At 42.2% G+C, this 17,168-nt stretch overlaps 1 protein-coding gene across 1 annotated transcript in view; it reads right to left on the bottom strand.

Moving 5' to 3' along the window:
- TTLL5 (tubulin tyrosine ligase-like family, member 5) overlaps positions 1-16,879 on the bottom strand; it is a gene marked incomplete at its 3' end in the record, with an annotated part of 59,700 nt that extends 42,821 nt beyond the window's left edge. The window contains exons 1-9 of the mRNA XM_009073463.1: positions 16,791-16,879; positions 12,949-13,058; positions 12,647-12,649; positions 11,210-11,289; positions 10,289-10,395; positions 9,638-9,768; positions 8,989-9,071; positions 6,900-6,969; positions 6,522-6,606 (exon numbers count right to left, since the gene is read on the bottom strand). Of these exons, the coding sequence (XP_009071711.1) occupies positions 6,522-6,606; positions 6,900-6,969; positions 8,989-9,071; positions 9,638-9,768; positions 10,289-10,395; positions 11,210-11,289; positions 12,647-12,649; positions 12,949-13,058; positions 16,791-16,879 (758 nt within the window). The remainder of the gene's footprint in view (positions 1-6,521; positions 6,607-6,899; positions 6,970-8,988; positions 9,072-9,637; positions 9,769-10,288; positions 10,396-11,209; positions 11,290-12,646; positions 12,650-12,948; positions 13,059-16,790) is intronic.
- Between the last annotated feature and the right edge of the window lie 289 nt (positions 16,880-17,168).

Below are 17,168 nucleotides of genomic sequence, written 5' to 3'. Positions count from 1 at the left end.
CTGAACCTGTCTCCAGCACACTTCATTTTATTAGATATGCTAGGTCAGTATTATAATTACATTGCTGTAAGGTACAAAAATTTGCTTAAGGAGCCATTTTTCCTCTCCTTTTTCACACAACTCTTTCAGCCAGAAGAGCAGTTTTGATGATGCTCAACAAGAGTAGGTTGTTAAAAAATGAAACCCTTGTACAAGGACCACATCCTGTACCACAGACAAGTGCGTAGCTACCTGCCATGTGAACCAGATTTAACAAAGGGCATCATCAGGCCATGACAAACATATATAGTAAAAATATTTTTAAATACTTACATTACATACATATAAAAATATATAGTAAGCTTCATGGCAACTCTCAAACAGTAGCAGCCTGAGGCTCAACTGCCCCATTTCACAGAAGAAAATTTAAGATAAAAAACACAGAGTCTAAAATCAGGTAACAGTTGACTGTGTAAGTAGCAAAGTTCTATTAAGAGACATATATAGATAGACAGATAGATCTTTCTCCTCAGTGATTCAAACCTGCTTATCTTAATTAAAAGGTAATGAAGCAGCAGAAAGTCTCCTGGTTTGATGTACAGCCTACTGGTCCAAAGTCCAGAGGGTACATCTATCAAATAACATTCCTCCACAGCTTCTGTGTGAAGCAATGTCTACTGAAGTGGCTGTAGGCTGATCCCAGGAGTCCATGCAGAAGTCATGCTCCCGAAGGAGCAGACGCCTGCCAGGCAGGGGTTACTTCAAGGGGGACGGGGTTGCTGCGGCCAACTCTGGCCTGAGCGCAGCCTGTGAGGTAATGTGAATTCCTTGGCTCAAAGTAAGCACCTGAATGCTTTGGAAACCACAGGAATCCAGCACAGAAAAGGTAAATATCCCAGAGGAGCCAGTGTTAATTAGGAAGCCAGGCTACTGACTGGGGGGGCGCCACGAGGCTGAGTGGGGTGAGTTCAGGTGGCAGGATGGCAGCTGGTGGCAGCCACTGTGAAGTCTGGCTGTTTACCCCCAGAGCAAACTCTCGTGGCCCTCTGGAAAGTCTCCCCAGCTGCTGCTCCTTGGGTCCTTTGCAAGAACATTTGGTTTTCAGCTCAGTTTCGGCTTTTTTTTTTTCCCCCCTCTCTCTAACCTGTTTTTCAAATTCAGTGTAAATCTGACTGAGAAGTTCCTGCTGGGCTAGGACCCTTCCAGCTATCCATGCTCAGAAACACAGCTGCCTAAACATGATAGTTTAGGTTAAAAAAAAGTAGACTATAGAGAAGTCTCCCCAAAACAAGAGCCATTTCACTATGAATGCCCTACGCTATGTGTCAAATCCACATTATGTCTGCAGGCACCAAGCAAAACACGTCCATCAGGCTCCTTTCTGTCCCACAAGGAAGTACACAGGAGGGAAAGTTAAGAGAGGAGAGAGAGGTGCCCTAGTTGGCAAAATGGGGAAGGCTCACAAACAGCACAAGCTATTCCTGGTCCCGTGTCCTCTTCTGCTGTACTTCAGGCACAAGTCAGGCTTGTTATTCTCTGCTTGCATCAATGCCCCTCCAAAAACCAGCATAATCCACCAATTCAGCAGTTGGCTCTAAGAGCAGCCTTGGGACTCCCACATAACTGGGCTTGGTGAGTCACCTTCAAAAGCATGTCAAAGTTTATAATTAAGACTGTAGTTTATTAACAACGTACCTCTTATTCAAACTGGGATATGAAAGGTATGTCAATAAATATACTACACTGCCTATTTGGGAATAAATAAATACATAAAATACATTTAATATAAAATAAAATCTAATATAAATAAAATTACATAGATTTTTAACGTATGATCAGATGACTGAGTCATGCCCTCAGGTAAACTTGGACCAAGCTTGCCATGACCATCTCATTTTCCAAACCTATACCTTCAGTGCAAGAGTCCCAGCTACAGTTCTCCAAGGTGTGAATCACAGACGACTAACCTAGATTATAATTGCCCTTCCCTGCACAAAGTTACTAAATATCTGCCAATTTAATAGATGTACAGCAGCATACTGTCTACGGGGTTTTTTTAATACATACTAGAAAAGTGTTCAACATATTTTTCAATCCAACAGGAGGATCTTAAGTCACCCCGTGCTGCTTTATGCCTTAAGGACAGCTTCAGTCTTGCTTCAAGCCTCAAAAAAGAGGAAAAAATCCCCACCCCACTCCACTCCCTCCGAGCAGATTACTCAATATCCACAAATGAATCTATTAGCAGCATTCCTTCTAGAGGTGCACCAGGCCCAAAATATGCAGGAAGAGTTTTGAAAGAGCTTGCGGGAGGCAAGACCAGAAAAGCAGTATTTGAACAAAATATGAAAACAGAGCACATTCACTGATGCCGTTCTTAGTAACTCTCCAGAAGTCTATTAGCTGATTTTGCTGACCTAAGGCTCTGTCCCTACTAAATACAACTTATTCCACAGGGGGTGGGGTGGAAATAGCTCCAAAAGGAACCTACTCAACATCAGCACTTCCTAAGTTTACTCAATATTCTTTCTGAGGATAAACATGCCAAAAAAATAAACCAAACCTCAAACATTTTGAGGTCAGTATCTTCCTGGAAAAACTGCATTAAAAAAAGAAAAAGGGGGGGAGGAAAAAGAAAAGGAAAGAAAAGAGAGAGAGAGAGAACTTTGGCCAGGGCAAACCAAATAGTTATTCAGTACTTCCCGCACAAGCCAAGCAACAATAGCTGAAGACTTTGCCATACACATCTCGGTACATACCCTTCTCTTCTCCTTCAGAGGAAACTTCTTCTTCACTCTTCCCATATGGAAAGCGAAACACAAGGTACTAAAGTTGAATCCCTAGTCCTTTATTTCTCCTCAGTTCTGAAGCCTCAAATTCCACTCTAGATCATGTCATGACAAGACCAGGTGTGCCAAAAAAAACTAGGCCTAAGAAAGTATCTAGTCAAACATCACAAACATGTGTTATACCAAGTCTGCTCATTTTAAAGATTATTACATCTAATGGTTTCCTGATAGCACTCCTTTTCTGGTAGAGGTCACCACCTTTACTGGAACAGTCAGGTTCCTCTTGGAATAAGCAAAGCATAATGCTGGAGGGAAATATGACCTTTCAGATAGACCAAGGAAAAAAAAGTTAATAGAACAACCTAGAAGGTCACCCTGACTACACTACAGAGGCTATCTGCCTTCAGAAAGCAAACTCAAAACATGGAAGTCACCATAATGCACAACAAGCACTAGCAAAGACTACAAAACCATATTCCTGAGTTCTGCTGGTGGTTTTCCCCTTAGATTGCTTCAATACCACCCTTGATTCCAGACACTGGTATTACCTCCCAGTTCTTTGTTACAAATTGCTTCTACTCTTAAGTAGCATGGGGTTTTTTTCTTACACAAAGATTTGAAATCAGCTTCTATTCCCCAAGGTTAAAACACTTCCCCCCTCCCCACACAGCTAAAGTTTTGTCCCAGCTTTAAAGCAAAGCATTACACCGTGTGAGGCAATAAAAGGGTCTCTCCCAGCACTTAGATTGCACTGTTAAATGGAAGACAAAAAAGCCAGAATCCAGTAGCTCCAGGTTCCTTACCTCTCACCAACTGAATTTGCAGATTCAGGGTATGGGGAAAATGCAGACCGCTAAAGCTAAAGACCACTAGTGCCATCTGGAGGCCATAGAGAGCACCTCACCTAAAGTTTCGTCAACCTCTGCTCACCTTGAGTGTCGTCCTCCAAAGAAAGCTTGGCAGCACATGCTGCACCAACCCCACAGCCACAGGAGACGGGAAAAGTTCATGAGTAATTAAAGATACTGGTTGCAAGAAATTTATACCTATCATGTGAAAGCTTTCAACTACAAGTCTTTAGCTGACACTTCAGCAGACATTGCTCAGTGGGCAGTTAAGTTTAGTAACAGAAAAAAGCTACCCTCCAGAGTCAGGACCTTCGACCAGAGACAACATGCCATTATACCCTCTACACCAGTTCCACAGTTGTACAGGTAGAGCTGACCATATATCACAAAACACCAGATACCTAGTGCCATTTTAAGTCTCCATATACTCCCTGCCTCTCACAGAGAGCTATAAGATGGGATGCAATTTGAAGGACAACTACCATTAGTAATACTGTGCTGTCCTGTAGATATATGTTCCACTTGTCATGTAGGTGGACTCCATGTGCTCCAGATTTGATTATAGTTTAATCAAATGGACTCTAAACACATATAATACTGTTAAGGATTTCAGATTTCAGAACAGGCAAGCAGTACTGGAGGACAAGGAGCCAACCACAAATTAGCAGTCTGCCTTTCCAACAATGAAGGCTAACTACATGCTGGGCTGTGCCAACATGAGTTGAGTCAGTAGGTTGAGGGAAGTGATTAGTGCCTCTTACTTGCGAGTGCTAGGCAAGCAGTGGGCACATATCTAGGGCATCATGTCTAGTTATGTGCCCCCCAGTGGGAGCATTGACTAAGTGGTGCAAGTCTGGCAGAGAGCTATTAAAACGAGCTGAAAAAAACACGATGTACAAAGAGAAGCTGAGGAGAAAAGAACTGTTTAGCCTGTGGATAGGAAGGCTAAGAACAGATCTAACGGTTGTGTTCAACTCCTTAACGCATAGGTATACAGACAGAGCCAGACTTTTCTCAAAGGTGCACAGCAGAAGGACAAGAGGCAACAGCCAAAATAAAACAACGGAAATTCTGATTAGATATAAACACACACACACATACATACATTCACAGTGAGAATGATCAAATGTTGAAACAGGTTGTCAGGGAAACTGCAGAATCTCCACTCTTGGAAGGTATTAAAAACTTCATGGTGTAAGGCCACAGAGCATATGCTCAAACTTCTAATAAGACCTTGTCTTCAGGAGACTGGACTAAAAAAGTCCAGACTTCTCTTTCCACCTAAATAATTTGATGATTCTGTCATAAGGGATTTGCTAGAACTTACTGACCAGTGTATTCCAGTCAAAAGAATACATTTCTGTCCTTCCTCATTTCTCTCCCTAGACCTCTAATATGACTGGAACTGTTAAAAGAAAAACAAGAACAAACAAATACAAACCACCCCAAACCATACACATCTTCATATACACTTCCCCTCACCCCAAGCAAAATATGTTACTCTACTCTCAGACACAAAAATGCTATCATGGAATTAGCACACTTATCTCAGAGTAGAACACTTATGTTTAAAAAGATGGATTTTTCCATAAATAAACCCTTTGTTACAACAAGGTCAGCAGAACCACCATGAAGACATTAATGCTGGTACAAATGCTGTTTTGAAGGCCTGCTATGCACTGCCCATTCTGAGAACATCCTGGCAATCTACTCTTATCTTGTTTCCCTCTTCACTTTCCAAATACATGCAATATTAGCAACTAACAATCTAATTGCCAATTCCCAAGAGAAGCGTCTTCCATGCCAGGCATGTTTAAGACTCCCTTTCTAAAGTGAATATAGTTGTCAAACATTCCACTGATGAAGCTCAGCTTCCCCTTTCTGCCTCCCTTTAGGGAAACAATCTATTCACATTATCTTTGCTGGCAGAGGTACATCACAACCCACCTGAAGGGTGTTCATCAATTTAAAGGAGGATATTTCTTGTGGGATCATTATTAATATATTCTTTAGGATTCATTATCTGCTTTGGATAAAGATAAGTTGGATTCAGTATCTACCCAAGCCAGAGCCATGGAGGCATGAACCCTAGAGATACTCTTCATGGGTACATCAGATGTACTTAAAAAAGAGAGATACAGCATTGCTTAAAACTGTTGCAGAGGACAATCCTATGGTGCTTTTTTCTCAAAAATCACTACAGTTAAAATTCTGATCTGTTGGAAATTCAGAGGGGTGATTACATCAAATTTATTAGTTACTACAGACAGATATTTAGTTAAACTTCTGTGATGAAAAGAAACAGGTATATTTTGGTAGGTGTTCCTCCTGGGGAATCTTAGGTACCTTTAATGACTTACATGTAAAAGAAAATTGACATCTTGCAAGGTAAAAACAGTGAACCTGTCTAAACCTACTTACTGGATACTGTAGAAAATACAAATACTGACCTAAAGTTTAGATGAGTATTAAAACTCATGGCTAATACAGCCATCAACAGGTCTCCAACTGCTTTTGTCATTCTAATTTGAGAAAGTTTAGATTCCCTTCACCTTGGAGAATGGAGAACAGGCACAAAAGCACCAAGAACCCACAGAAGTTTCAAGAACCACCCAACTTTGAGAATGAACATGCCAATGATGGTGTGTTTGACCATTCAACCCTTAAAAGTTGAAAACTTTCTTTATTCATTATACATGCAATAAATCCCTCACTCAAGATCCTGTTATCTATATAAAGAAAACTGATGGGACACAGCATGATGAAGCATCATATATTTAAACTCTGCAGAATTTTCTAACTGGCACTTCCCTCATTTACTACTGTTTCAGGAGTACAGAGGCAAGACAAGACGTGTCTGGATCTCCCAGTGCAGAGACACTGAAAAAGAAGAATCCTCCCCTACCTGGTCAATCCTTCCTCATAGAGATAGATGACAAGCGGATCATAGGATGTAACCAGAACATAGAGCCGCACGTCGAACTTGAAATCTGAAATACAGCTGCCAAGAGTCAGTGGCTGCAAGTATCTTTCAGACATCATATCCAGTTGAGGAATTTCAGCACACCCTGAGAGCAATAAACCATTATCTGCTTCCCACACAGGTGCCTGAAGCTTTCCCACTTGAAAAGCTTCCAGGTTTTAAGTAATTCTCTAGTTAGATTTTTCTGGTACTAGACAAAGCTAGATCACTCAATTATTCACCTAAACTCCTGGCAAGGTTGCAGAAATCCTCAGATGCAGGGTTGGGGAAGAGAGGAAAGTAATTCCTAAGCATACTCACCATCAATGAGCAGGGGGTTGCTGATGTAACGAGAAACCAGGATGTTGTCTTCCAGGACAATCTGGTTTGGCTGCAGAAGAACAGAGAATTCAAGAGTGAAAAAATAGGACACTTACGGAACAAAAAGATGACTAGATCAAACCCACCATTTTTTCCAGCCTTTCCCTCCTAAAGTCACCCTGTACCAACCACTACATCTGAGGAAGAAATAAAAACAAAATGAAAAAAACCCGTATCAGTCACAACATAAGGTAATTAGATCCTAACCAGACGTCTGGGAATGATTACATTGCCAAAAAAACTGCCAACTGAATCTTCCAGTGAAATGCTCCTCAGACTAGCATACCGATTTAACAGCCACATGACAATGATGCAAAATAGGCAGGAAAAGACCCACATCTAAGAAGCCACTGTTATTCTGTTTGCTTCTCAAGGGTTTAACCAAACACATGGAACTGGGGTTTAGAAGACACTGGAAGGAGTATGTAACTACAGTGAGTGAGGAAGTGAAAATGGAAGAAAATTACTCAATTTGTGATCTTTATAGCTAGATTCAGGGCTGGTATTCAATCTTTTTGTCTACATGAGTAAATACCTTCTACTGAGATTCGGGTCACAGCAGGAGCTCCTGTACCAGGAAGAAGCTACCCTTGTACAGAACAGAAAGCTCTAACTATGATAAATATACATCACAAAGCCATGGGATCTGTTGAAAAGGCTTTTACCCTTTACTATATGCAAGCCTCTCCCATCTCCAGTTTTAACTACACATACAATTTCTTGTACAACATTTTCTTGCCTTCGGTTTGCAGAAGACCCAAGAGAACCACATGATACTGCCTTTGCTCAATTTTGCATGTATTCAGCCATACCACCAACATCATCGGCAGGAAACATAAGCATGTAAAGTCCACATATACAGCGTGAGGGAATGAGCTCCACTTCCCTCACCACATCACACAAAAGTGACAGCCTGTTCTATTATGGGTCAGAGAAAAGCAAAGGTTTGTTACTATGTTGGGGGTGGGGAGGGAGGATTGTTGTTGTTTTTAAACACTTGCATGATGAGATTCTAGAGGACTCCCTTAATGGCATCGCACTGAAGGAAACTGGCCTGCGGGCCAAACTTGCTGAAGTGTTTCTAGAACAGAGATACAGGAAGGTATATTGGTCCCAGAAGAGTCTTTTCCCCAGTTCATGGCCAACTGCCACATGAGCCTGAGCTCATTCCTCTCAAGCAAAGAAAGAACTGAGTGCAGCTCTGGAAATACTTACCTCATGCACTTGGCGAATTGCTCCCTTATTTTATGGGAAATGATCCAAGTAGAGAATAGATGAGGCAGCATGACCCCTTCAGTGCAGGGAAGGCTAAAGGGGTTCGAATGAGTGAAAACAAAATGACTCAACAGTCAGTTTTGCTGCTGAGAATATTTATTGGAATCCCCTCATGTTTGGCTCCTGTTCAAATGTATTTGTTACCTATGACAACCTAACTCCCTGCAAAGCCCCAAAAGTGCAAAAAACACTATAAACAGCACATCGAGTTCAAAGAACTACTCCCAGAACACCTCAGGAAAGGCACACAGGCCTTTAGATAACACAACTTTAACACTGATACACTTCCTACACGTCCTATCATATAAGGTTTCATTTTAACTGTCTTTTTCCATGGGAAAGAGGGAGACAAGGGGTCTGTTTGAAGACTGTTTAGGTCACACAGGCAGACAACCAGGGAGAGTTCTGGAAACCATCCCAAGGCCAGTCTACTGTCAGCCACAAGGAGAACATGAAGCAGCACAGCTTCCCAAACTGTCTCAGGGAGTATAAATGTAATCCTATAAGCTAAGACTTGAAGGTAGATTTCAAGATAAGCACAGCATACAAAGGAATATATTGCTTTTGCTTACACAGCATAGGGCTGGGCAGGCTTTGGCAGCTGCTCAGGGCTGTTGAACTGCTTCACCAACAGATGGCTGAAATTCAGAGTAGGGTCAGTGCCTGCTTAGATGCTTCCACGACTCTTGCCTGGAAGTCAATGTATTTTTGAAGACAGAGTTACTGAAGAGCAGTCCCTTTACTGAACACTTACATTGTTTATAAGGTAGACACCTCGACCTCTGGAAGAGGCCACGGGCTTCACTATCCATGGGCCTCTGTCCTTAGAATAGGTACCTGGTTAAAAGAAAAAAACAGCAGAAGTCTGAAACATCTTCCATTTTGCTTATTTACATAGAAGCAAGAATCAAGTATGTTGCCTACAGTAATAGCTTTAGAGAACTCCATGAAGAGATCAAAGTCTGCTTTTTTGATGTCTTATTTTACCCCTTGGGACACCTTGCCATTATTACAGCCCCTCCTCAAAGTACCTCCTGCTGCTCTGATAGATTCATTTCTCTGCCCTATGCCTCCTTTTGGCACTTCTCTCTTCAGTACACCCAGACATTAGTCAGGAATATTGTGAAGTTGATCATCAACAACACTGTACACACAAAACAGCTCAATTTTAGAGCCCTACACTCACATTAGCTTCTTAAGGACTTAGAGAGTCATGGAGTAAACAGCAGAGTAGAAACTACATAAAGAAATCATGCGGACCTTTTCCACTGTCTTTCCAGCTTCCTCTAATGTTGTTGCCTTAATCACTGGCATGATCAAAAAGTTAGGATATTAAAAGTAATTCCCTTCCCCTCACCCAGTTATTTTGCATTAGGTCTGGGCAGCACCAGCCATTCACTTACTGCAGAAGTCCTGGTACTCTGTCGGGAGGATAAAGGTCTGAGGTAAAATATGGAATGTCTTGAACCCATGGGCCAGCTGCATACGGCTCACATTCTTGTACAGTCTGTCCTTTCGTGTCAGTTCATATGACCTGAAGTGTCAAAACAAGAGACTGTATTTTCCCCCCCAAATTATAGGAACCCTTGTCTTGCTTACTAAAACCTCTGTAGCCCTGTCAGATGTCTAAACCCTAACTTGTCGCTACTCTTGAGTTTTACAGTCTCTATCCTATTGCTTTATTAATATCATTTGTAGCACCTCTTGCAATTCCCAAGACAGACTGAAGCAGAGCAAACTGTAAAATGATGGTTACGAACTACAGAAGAGGACATATGACTATTTCTGTAACTACCCAAAGCCCCAGATACTTTACTTACATCATCAAACAAAAAATTAAAACCATTATTTGGTCTACAGACAAGCACTTTAACTTATATACTATCTTTCCAAAACCCCAAAGATCATACAGAATGAAGACAGCATGTGGCACAGGCCTAGTATGTTGGGACTTCACAGTATCATGCATACTCTGTTCTTTCGGTTGTATCGATGTTCAGATTTTTGCAAACCATCACAAGGGTGTTCAGCAAAACACGGTATCAAGGCCTTACCTAGGGAAATGATTGACTTTCTGAATGTCTGTAAGGGAACGCAGCAAGTAGGGCTTCAAGTGTGATCCTGTCCACATGAGATTATATTCACTGCTATTAGGGTGAACCTAAAAAGCAACATAAAAACACCACACACAAAAACAAAGAACTAATGAAAAGCAACATCACTTGTCCTTAGTCCTAGGAGACCACAGCATTTCTAGTTTAAGACAAATCTACTCTACCCATCTCTTAACAAAAAGGCAATTCTAGCCAGATTCCTGCCCTAAGCTATTGTATAGTGGTGCTTGGAAATAACCACGCCATATTTTTCTAAACAAACTTGTGAGTTTGTTCTTTTTATAGACTGTTTAAGCCAAATTTGTAAAGCGTTTAAGATCTCTTCAGGAAAGTTGAGACCAGCCAGTAACTTCATGCTATTCAGAAAAAAAAAATAACCCTACACATACATCTCTCAAACTGTCATTAGCTACATACAGGACATTCTATAGAGCAATACAGGTGCTAGAAAAGAAATGTGAAACAGTACATCAGTGCTTCTGTAAGCTTGTAAAGGCTGAGAGATTAAACCCTTCAGATCTTCCTAAGGGTGCAAGATGAGAATTTAAAGCAAAAAGAGCAAAAACACATGATCAAACTTCAGCATCCTTTTTTCCCCAGTTTTGCAGCTTAAGACTAAAGGGTATTCCCCTGAGAGAGCAAAACCATGACATATTTTCCATCTGACTGGCACAATGTGTTAAGAGACCCCAAAACATCACAGGGGTCCACAGCAACTTCTGGGTTCTAACCCTGCAGAGTAAAACAAACAAAAAACCACAGGCAACTCACACACAAAACAAAACACAAAAAAATCCCCCAAAACATCATCATCACCCCCCAGCCCAGCCCATTATCAGCTCAGAAGTTTGTTGCCCTCACCTCATGGAACCCATGGGCAGTGAGAATGCTCCGAACCAGACGGCTGTCCGTTCGCACAATCTTATAGGACATGTGGTAGTGTAAGAGGGTTTTTTTTAAAGAGACACTTACTAGAGTCTGCACCTACAAGAATAGATCAAAGTTACTCGTGTTACCAAAGAAAAGAGAAGGACTCAACACAGTAGAGTTGCACTTAATTCAGACAGCAGAAGCACATAACAGGCAAAGGGTGATAGGAAATGCCTATCCAATTCTTGGAGCATTAACTCCAAAGATGGCATTGAACTGACTTACAGCAATCCTTAGTTATAAGACAGCTTCATCACTAAACCCTATCGCATCAAAATAAAGCACAAGACATCCTAACAATTACCAGGATTACTTTTTTAAAGCATTCCTTCATATAACACTCCAAACACAACTTCAGCTCTTTCTTCTCTATTCAAGATTACTTTTAGGTAGGAATGCCAATCACGCCTTATGTCCCTCACTGACATGGCTAGCTTATATAATCACTTTTTAGACCCTGAAAACCCAGTCATCATATAAGAGGATGGCACAATCCATAAAAGACTGCAAAGAAAGTAGAGACAGAAATTGCAATGCTAGAACACAGAACTGCCTGGAAAAGGCACTTTACAAACTGGTTCAAACTGAGAATAAAAGATAATGATTAGATTAAACCTCAGGAAATATGTCCTACCAATAAAAATATGTCTAAGCAAAAGAGTAATAAGTATCATCATCTGGGACCAGGCAAAGCCGAAGGAAATTTCACAAGTTGCACTATTCAGCAGTAGACAAACGACAAAAAGGCTCTACCTCCTGAGAAAAAGCAGAAGAAACCTCACACTCCAGTTATAACATAAGTTACAATTACCATCAACTTCTGCCACCATTCAAGTATGTTTTTAACTCACATGAAAAGAATCAGGAATTTCCACATACAAATCACCTTCTCTACCCCTTACCCCTGTGAGCCAGAAGCATTTCTGCTTGGATAGGATATTAGAAATGAAGGCACCAATTACCTAAGAAAGAGAGATGCAAGAGACGAAAGAAGTGTCAGCACCTTCACAAAAAGAAACTGAGTACATTTTAGCTTTTCTCCAACTCAGCACATCCAGAATAAGCTCCCAGCTGTACACGCCCACAAGTAAGAATTCCCTCAATCCAAAGTAACTGTTAGAACAACTCACTCTCTTATTTAGAGGCTCTCCCTTATTTGACACTAGACAGGTTTGGTCTCCCAACTCAGGATTTGCCATAGCAGCAATCATTTTGTTTATGGCTTTACTCACAGTTGTGAGGCTGTAGATCTAGAGACCTGTTACTACAGCTTATTACTGTCTGTACAATTGTGGAGCTGGCCCAGGGAAACCCTGTCAAAACTCATTGCAATGATTGTTTTTAAGTACTTAACTATAGTGAATTTATTTTCTGGTTCTAAATTCTACCACGGCCTCAAGTTCAATTCGAAAGCAGACAGTTCCAACTCAAAACACATCATCAGGACCCAAGGGAGGGACAAATACAGACACTTGTCACAATCCAAAGACTTTATAAACAGTCACCAATGGATCAAGCATTTCTGAACATCTCAGTGCTCAGGGACAAGAGAGGATTTTAATTTCCTTCCTACCATGTCCTCTTCCACACCAGGAAGAGAAGGGAACACCCAGGTAAGAGACTGCTACCTCACACCTTCAGGCCAAACGCTGGCACATAGTTGCACCCACCTCCAATGAGGCGGAGGTAGCTGTCGTTGGTCAGAATAGCTTCAGCATGAAACACCAGGACAGGGATCCGTCTGCAGCCACCACCAGTCCACTTGATACATGGATGGTCCCTGAAATGACAAGACAGTCAGTATAAGAAACTGCTGAGCCTCATACACACTGCAGTTACTTACAATGAGGACACTGTAATTCTCCATACTTGCCTGTGCTTGCCCACCCAGCCTGTGGCAGAACACAGGCAAACACACTGTGGAAAATAAATGAAGACTGGTGAGGAAGGTTGTAACATGCTCAAGTGATTTGAGGCTTGGATGTCGAAAAATACATATCATTCAAATTGTTGTGTGTTTGACAAGTCGAACATTTATGTTTGGATAACATAGAACTGCAACAGGCACTCTACTAAACATGCTTGAGATTCCTGCCCTGCCATGGGAAAGGTCACAGCACAGTGGTAAACTACACATGCAAGAATCCCTGAAGAACAGGTACAAACAGCAGCTTCTGTGACACTCTAGCAAGGGCTGAGCTCCACAGTGCCCATGTCCTTGCTCACATGCCTCTGCCCAGGTGCTGCTTTGGGGATCCCCCACTCAACAAGGTAATAAAAATGAATTTACTCTCTGCATTTCAGCCATGGTTTCATAGTTATTCCTAAGCCCTGCCTGTGCTGACTCTCACACACACACATGCTAGGCATCTGTTGTTGTTTCCAAGTTCCACCCTGGCTGGATGCCATGTGCCCACCAAAGCTGCTCTGTCACTCCTCTCCGCAGCTGGACAGGGGAGAGAAAAATACCACAAAAGGCTCATGAGTTAAGGACAGGGAGAGACCACTCACTGATTACCATCATGGGCAAAACAGACTACACTTGGGGGAATTAATTGAAATTATTACCAATCAAAATCAGAGGATAAGAAAAGTAAGCCAAATCTTTTTAAAAACACCTTTCCCCCACTCCTCCCTCCTTCCAGGGCTTAACTTTATTCCCAGTTCTCTACCTTCTCCCCACAGCAGCACAGGGAGATGTGGAATGTGGGTTACAAATCAGTTGTTGTTTCTGACGCTGCTTCCTCCTTTGGGAGAGGAGTCCTTCCCCTGCTCCAGCGTGGGGCCCCTCCCATGGGAGACAGTCTTCCATGAACTTCTCCAACACAAGTCCTTCCCACAGGCTAGAGCTCTTTACAAACTGCTCCAGCATGGGTCCCTTTCCACAGAGTTCATCCCTTCAAGAACAGCTTGCTCCAGTGTGGGTCCTCTAGAGGGTCACAAATCTTGCCAGCAAACATGCCCCAGCACGGGTTCCTCTCTCCACGGGTCCACAGGCCCCTCCCAGGACCCTGTTCCAGCATGGGCTTCCCAGAAGGTCACCAACCTTCTTTTGGACATTTTGGCTTCTACACGGGCTGGAAGTGGACCTCTACACCCTCATGGACCTCCAAGCGCTGCAGGGGGACAGCCTGCCTCACCATGGTCTTCACCACAGGCTGCAGGGAAATCTCAGCTCCAGCACCTGGAACACCTCCTCTCCCTCATTCTTTACTGACCTTGGTGTCTGCACATCTGTTTCTCTCACATATTCTCAATCCTCTCTTCTCTGGCTGCAATTACCTCCATGCTATAACCTTTTTTCCTTCATAAATGTTATCCCAGAGGCATTGCTACCACTGCTGATGGGCTCAGCATTTGGCTAGCAGCAGATCTGCCTTGCAGCTGACACACATTGGCTCTATTGGACATGGGGAAGCTTCTAGCAGCTGCTCAGAGAAGCCACCCCTGTAGCCCTCACCACTAGCAGAACCTTGTCACACAAATCCAATACAGCAACCCTGGTACTCAGCTATGAAGGGAATCTTCCAGATCATCCTCTTTTTGGGTTGGTCTTGCCAGTCTAAGCCAGAGTTCTGTTTAATTTGTATTTATTTTACCAAGTATAACTTGGAAGAAACCTCATGAGTTTTCATAGCGACAGTTTTCTGGATTTATAGCCTGAAAACAGGCTCTATAATTCAGGATAAACCATAATTGCTCCTATCCACACAACTAGACTTGGCAATGCAGATTCCTGCCTCCAGTTTAAGAACTGCAAATCATTGCATGCTGCCTGGTTGTAGTCCTGGACTGTGGACTGCACAAAAAAGCACTCATACAGAGTTTGAGAGACTAGAACAGGCTTGTCTCAACACAATGGATAAACCTGTGTGTTCTTTCTTTTTAATTTCTGCCAGATACAGTGGAATGCAAGCCCAGAATTCAAGAATGATGCCCCCAGTCCGCCACTCAAGCTACAGGCTCCGAGATATCAGTTCTTTGCAAAACAGCAAGGCTACACTGGGAACTGTCATCTCCTCAGAGGAATTATGAACACACCAAAAAAATTAAGACCTGTTATATCAGATTTTAAGATCACACAAAGAAAATCTGCCAACCTCCCTAAGCAAATAAAACTCAGGCTGCTTATTATTCACTGTGCAAGGAAATGAAACCATGAAAAAGTTAACAGAACAGAGACTGAGGGGTTGGAGAGACATCTCTATCTACACAGACAAGAAGAAATACAAAGACTGGCAGAGATACACTGAATCATTTGTCTATAGAATGTGCAAGATCATTATCTGCCAAAGGTTTGGAGAACCTGTAGAAGACAAAACCTACAGAAGACAAAAAGGAGGAGAACCTACAGAAGACAAAACACTTTGAACATTTAGAACACAGAAACAGAGATAAAAGGGCAACTTTCTGATGCTAGGACAAGGGCTCTTTAGTATAGCCCTGGTCCTCTTTAATCAAGTCATTATCATTGTCACCCAGACAAATTAACTTCACAGCACTCCCATCTGCTTCCACTACCTCTAAAACAGAGTTTTTTAATAAACTGCTGCTGGGGTGTAATTAGCTGTTCAGACTGGAAGGGACCCAAGAAGCTTGCAGAATTTACACTACAGGCCAGATCCTTATGTAAGTGGGAAATGAGCTGAGGCAACACGACAGGAGTTTATATTAAGCCTGTCCTGAGGATTTGCAGCAAGGCTCAATCCTCCAGGTGACAGTCATTCATTCCTAGGATGACCCTTAGTTGCTTGATACAGACATACTGCTACAGTTACATTGCAGGTGAAGTCAGTTCTGGACCTTTCCATCCATCAGGATCTGACAAGTCCAAGCCAACCACTTGGTATGAAGCAACATTCCTCTAAATGTCTTAAGTCACTGCAGTTATCAGCTAGGCAACCAGACACAATATGCACCCAAAATAAAACTAACAGGACATATTAAAGTAGGTCCAGCTGAAACAGCAAAGGGATTCCACTTTGAGACAGATTAAGGGAATGACTCCCTCAGAAGCAAAGATAAAAAGAAGCCACTCAACAAAGATGGCACAAACATGCATTAACAATTAGGAGTTGAGTTCTCACAAGACAGCTTTTAGAAAAGGACATACAATAATATGACATACAATAAAACATTGTATATCAGTCTACTGTACAGCAAATTTCAATTCTCTGCAGCGGTAAAGACTAAAACAAAACAAACAAAACAAAACCACCAAACAAAAAGAAAGGACATCATCAAAAAAAGTCCCCAGTTTAGGAATATGACAGAGAAGTCAATGAAACTACAGACTTGAGCCAAGGAAAAGGTGCACATCCAACCTTGATGAATATGGTGGTCTTTCAGGCCACAGATGTAGGTAGCCTGCTCACAATCTTGAGACCCAAACCAACCATCTCCCACTTTATAGGTAGGAGGGTAAGGAATGCATCTGTCTTTTCAAATTACTACAAATCCTGCAGGAACCACAGGGACACAGAAACAGATAAGAGGGTATTCCCCTACTTACTCCAGGCCATCCACAGCATCTTCCTCCTCTTCCTCCTCCTCTGAGGATGAGTCAGTTTCCTCCAGATCTCTAGCCATCCCAACTGGCATTTCCTCTAGGAGTTTTCATCCAGCCGAGTCTCAGCAGCCTCCAAGACTCCTTCCTGCAGACCGAAGGGATCTTACAAAAACAGTTACCTGCAATAAGGATTAAAAGCGCGAATGTATAGCTGAGCAGGACAGCGACAGAAGTGAGATAGGAGTTATCTCCTGTCGATACATATTTCTCACGGGACTATTAACAAGCTTGTTAGAGGCTGTAAATCACCTCCTAGCCAGGAGATTGTTGAAAAAAAAAGAATCACCTTCCGGCAGATTATTCCCCACCCGCCCGTGAGAG

Source organism: Acanthisitta chloris, unplaced genomic scaffold (genome assembly GCF_000695815.1).
Source record: "Acanthisitta chloris isolate BGI_N310 unplaced genomic scaffold, ASM69581v1 scaffold9144, whole genome shotgun sequence".
NCBI lineage: Eukaryota > Metazoa > Chordata > Aves > Passeriformes > Acanthisittidae > Acanthisitta > Acanthisitta chloris.
This window is presented reverse-complemented; position numbering and strand designations above follow the sequence as displayed.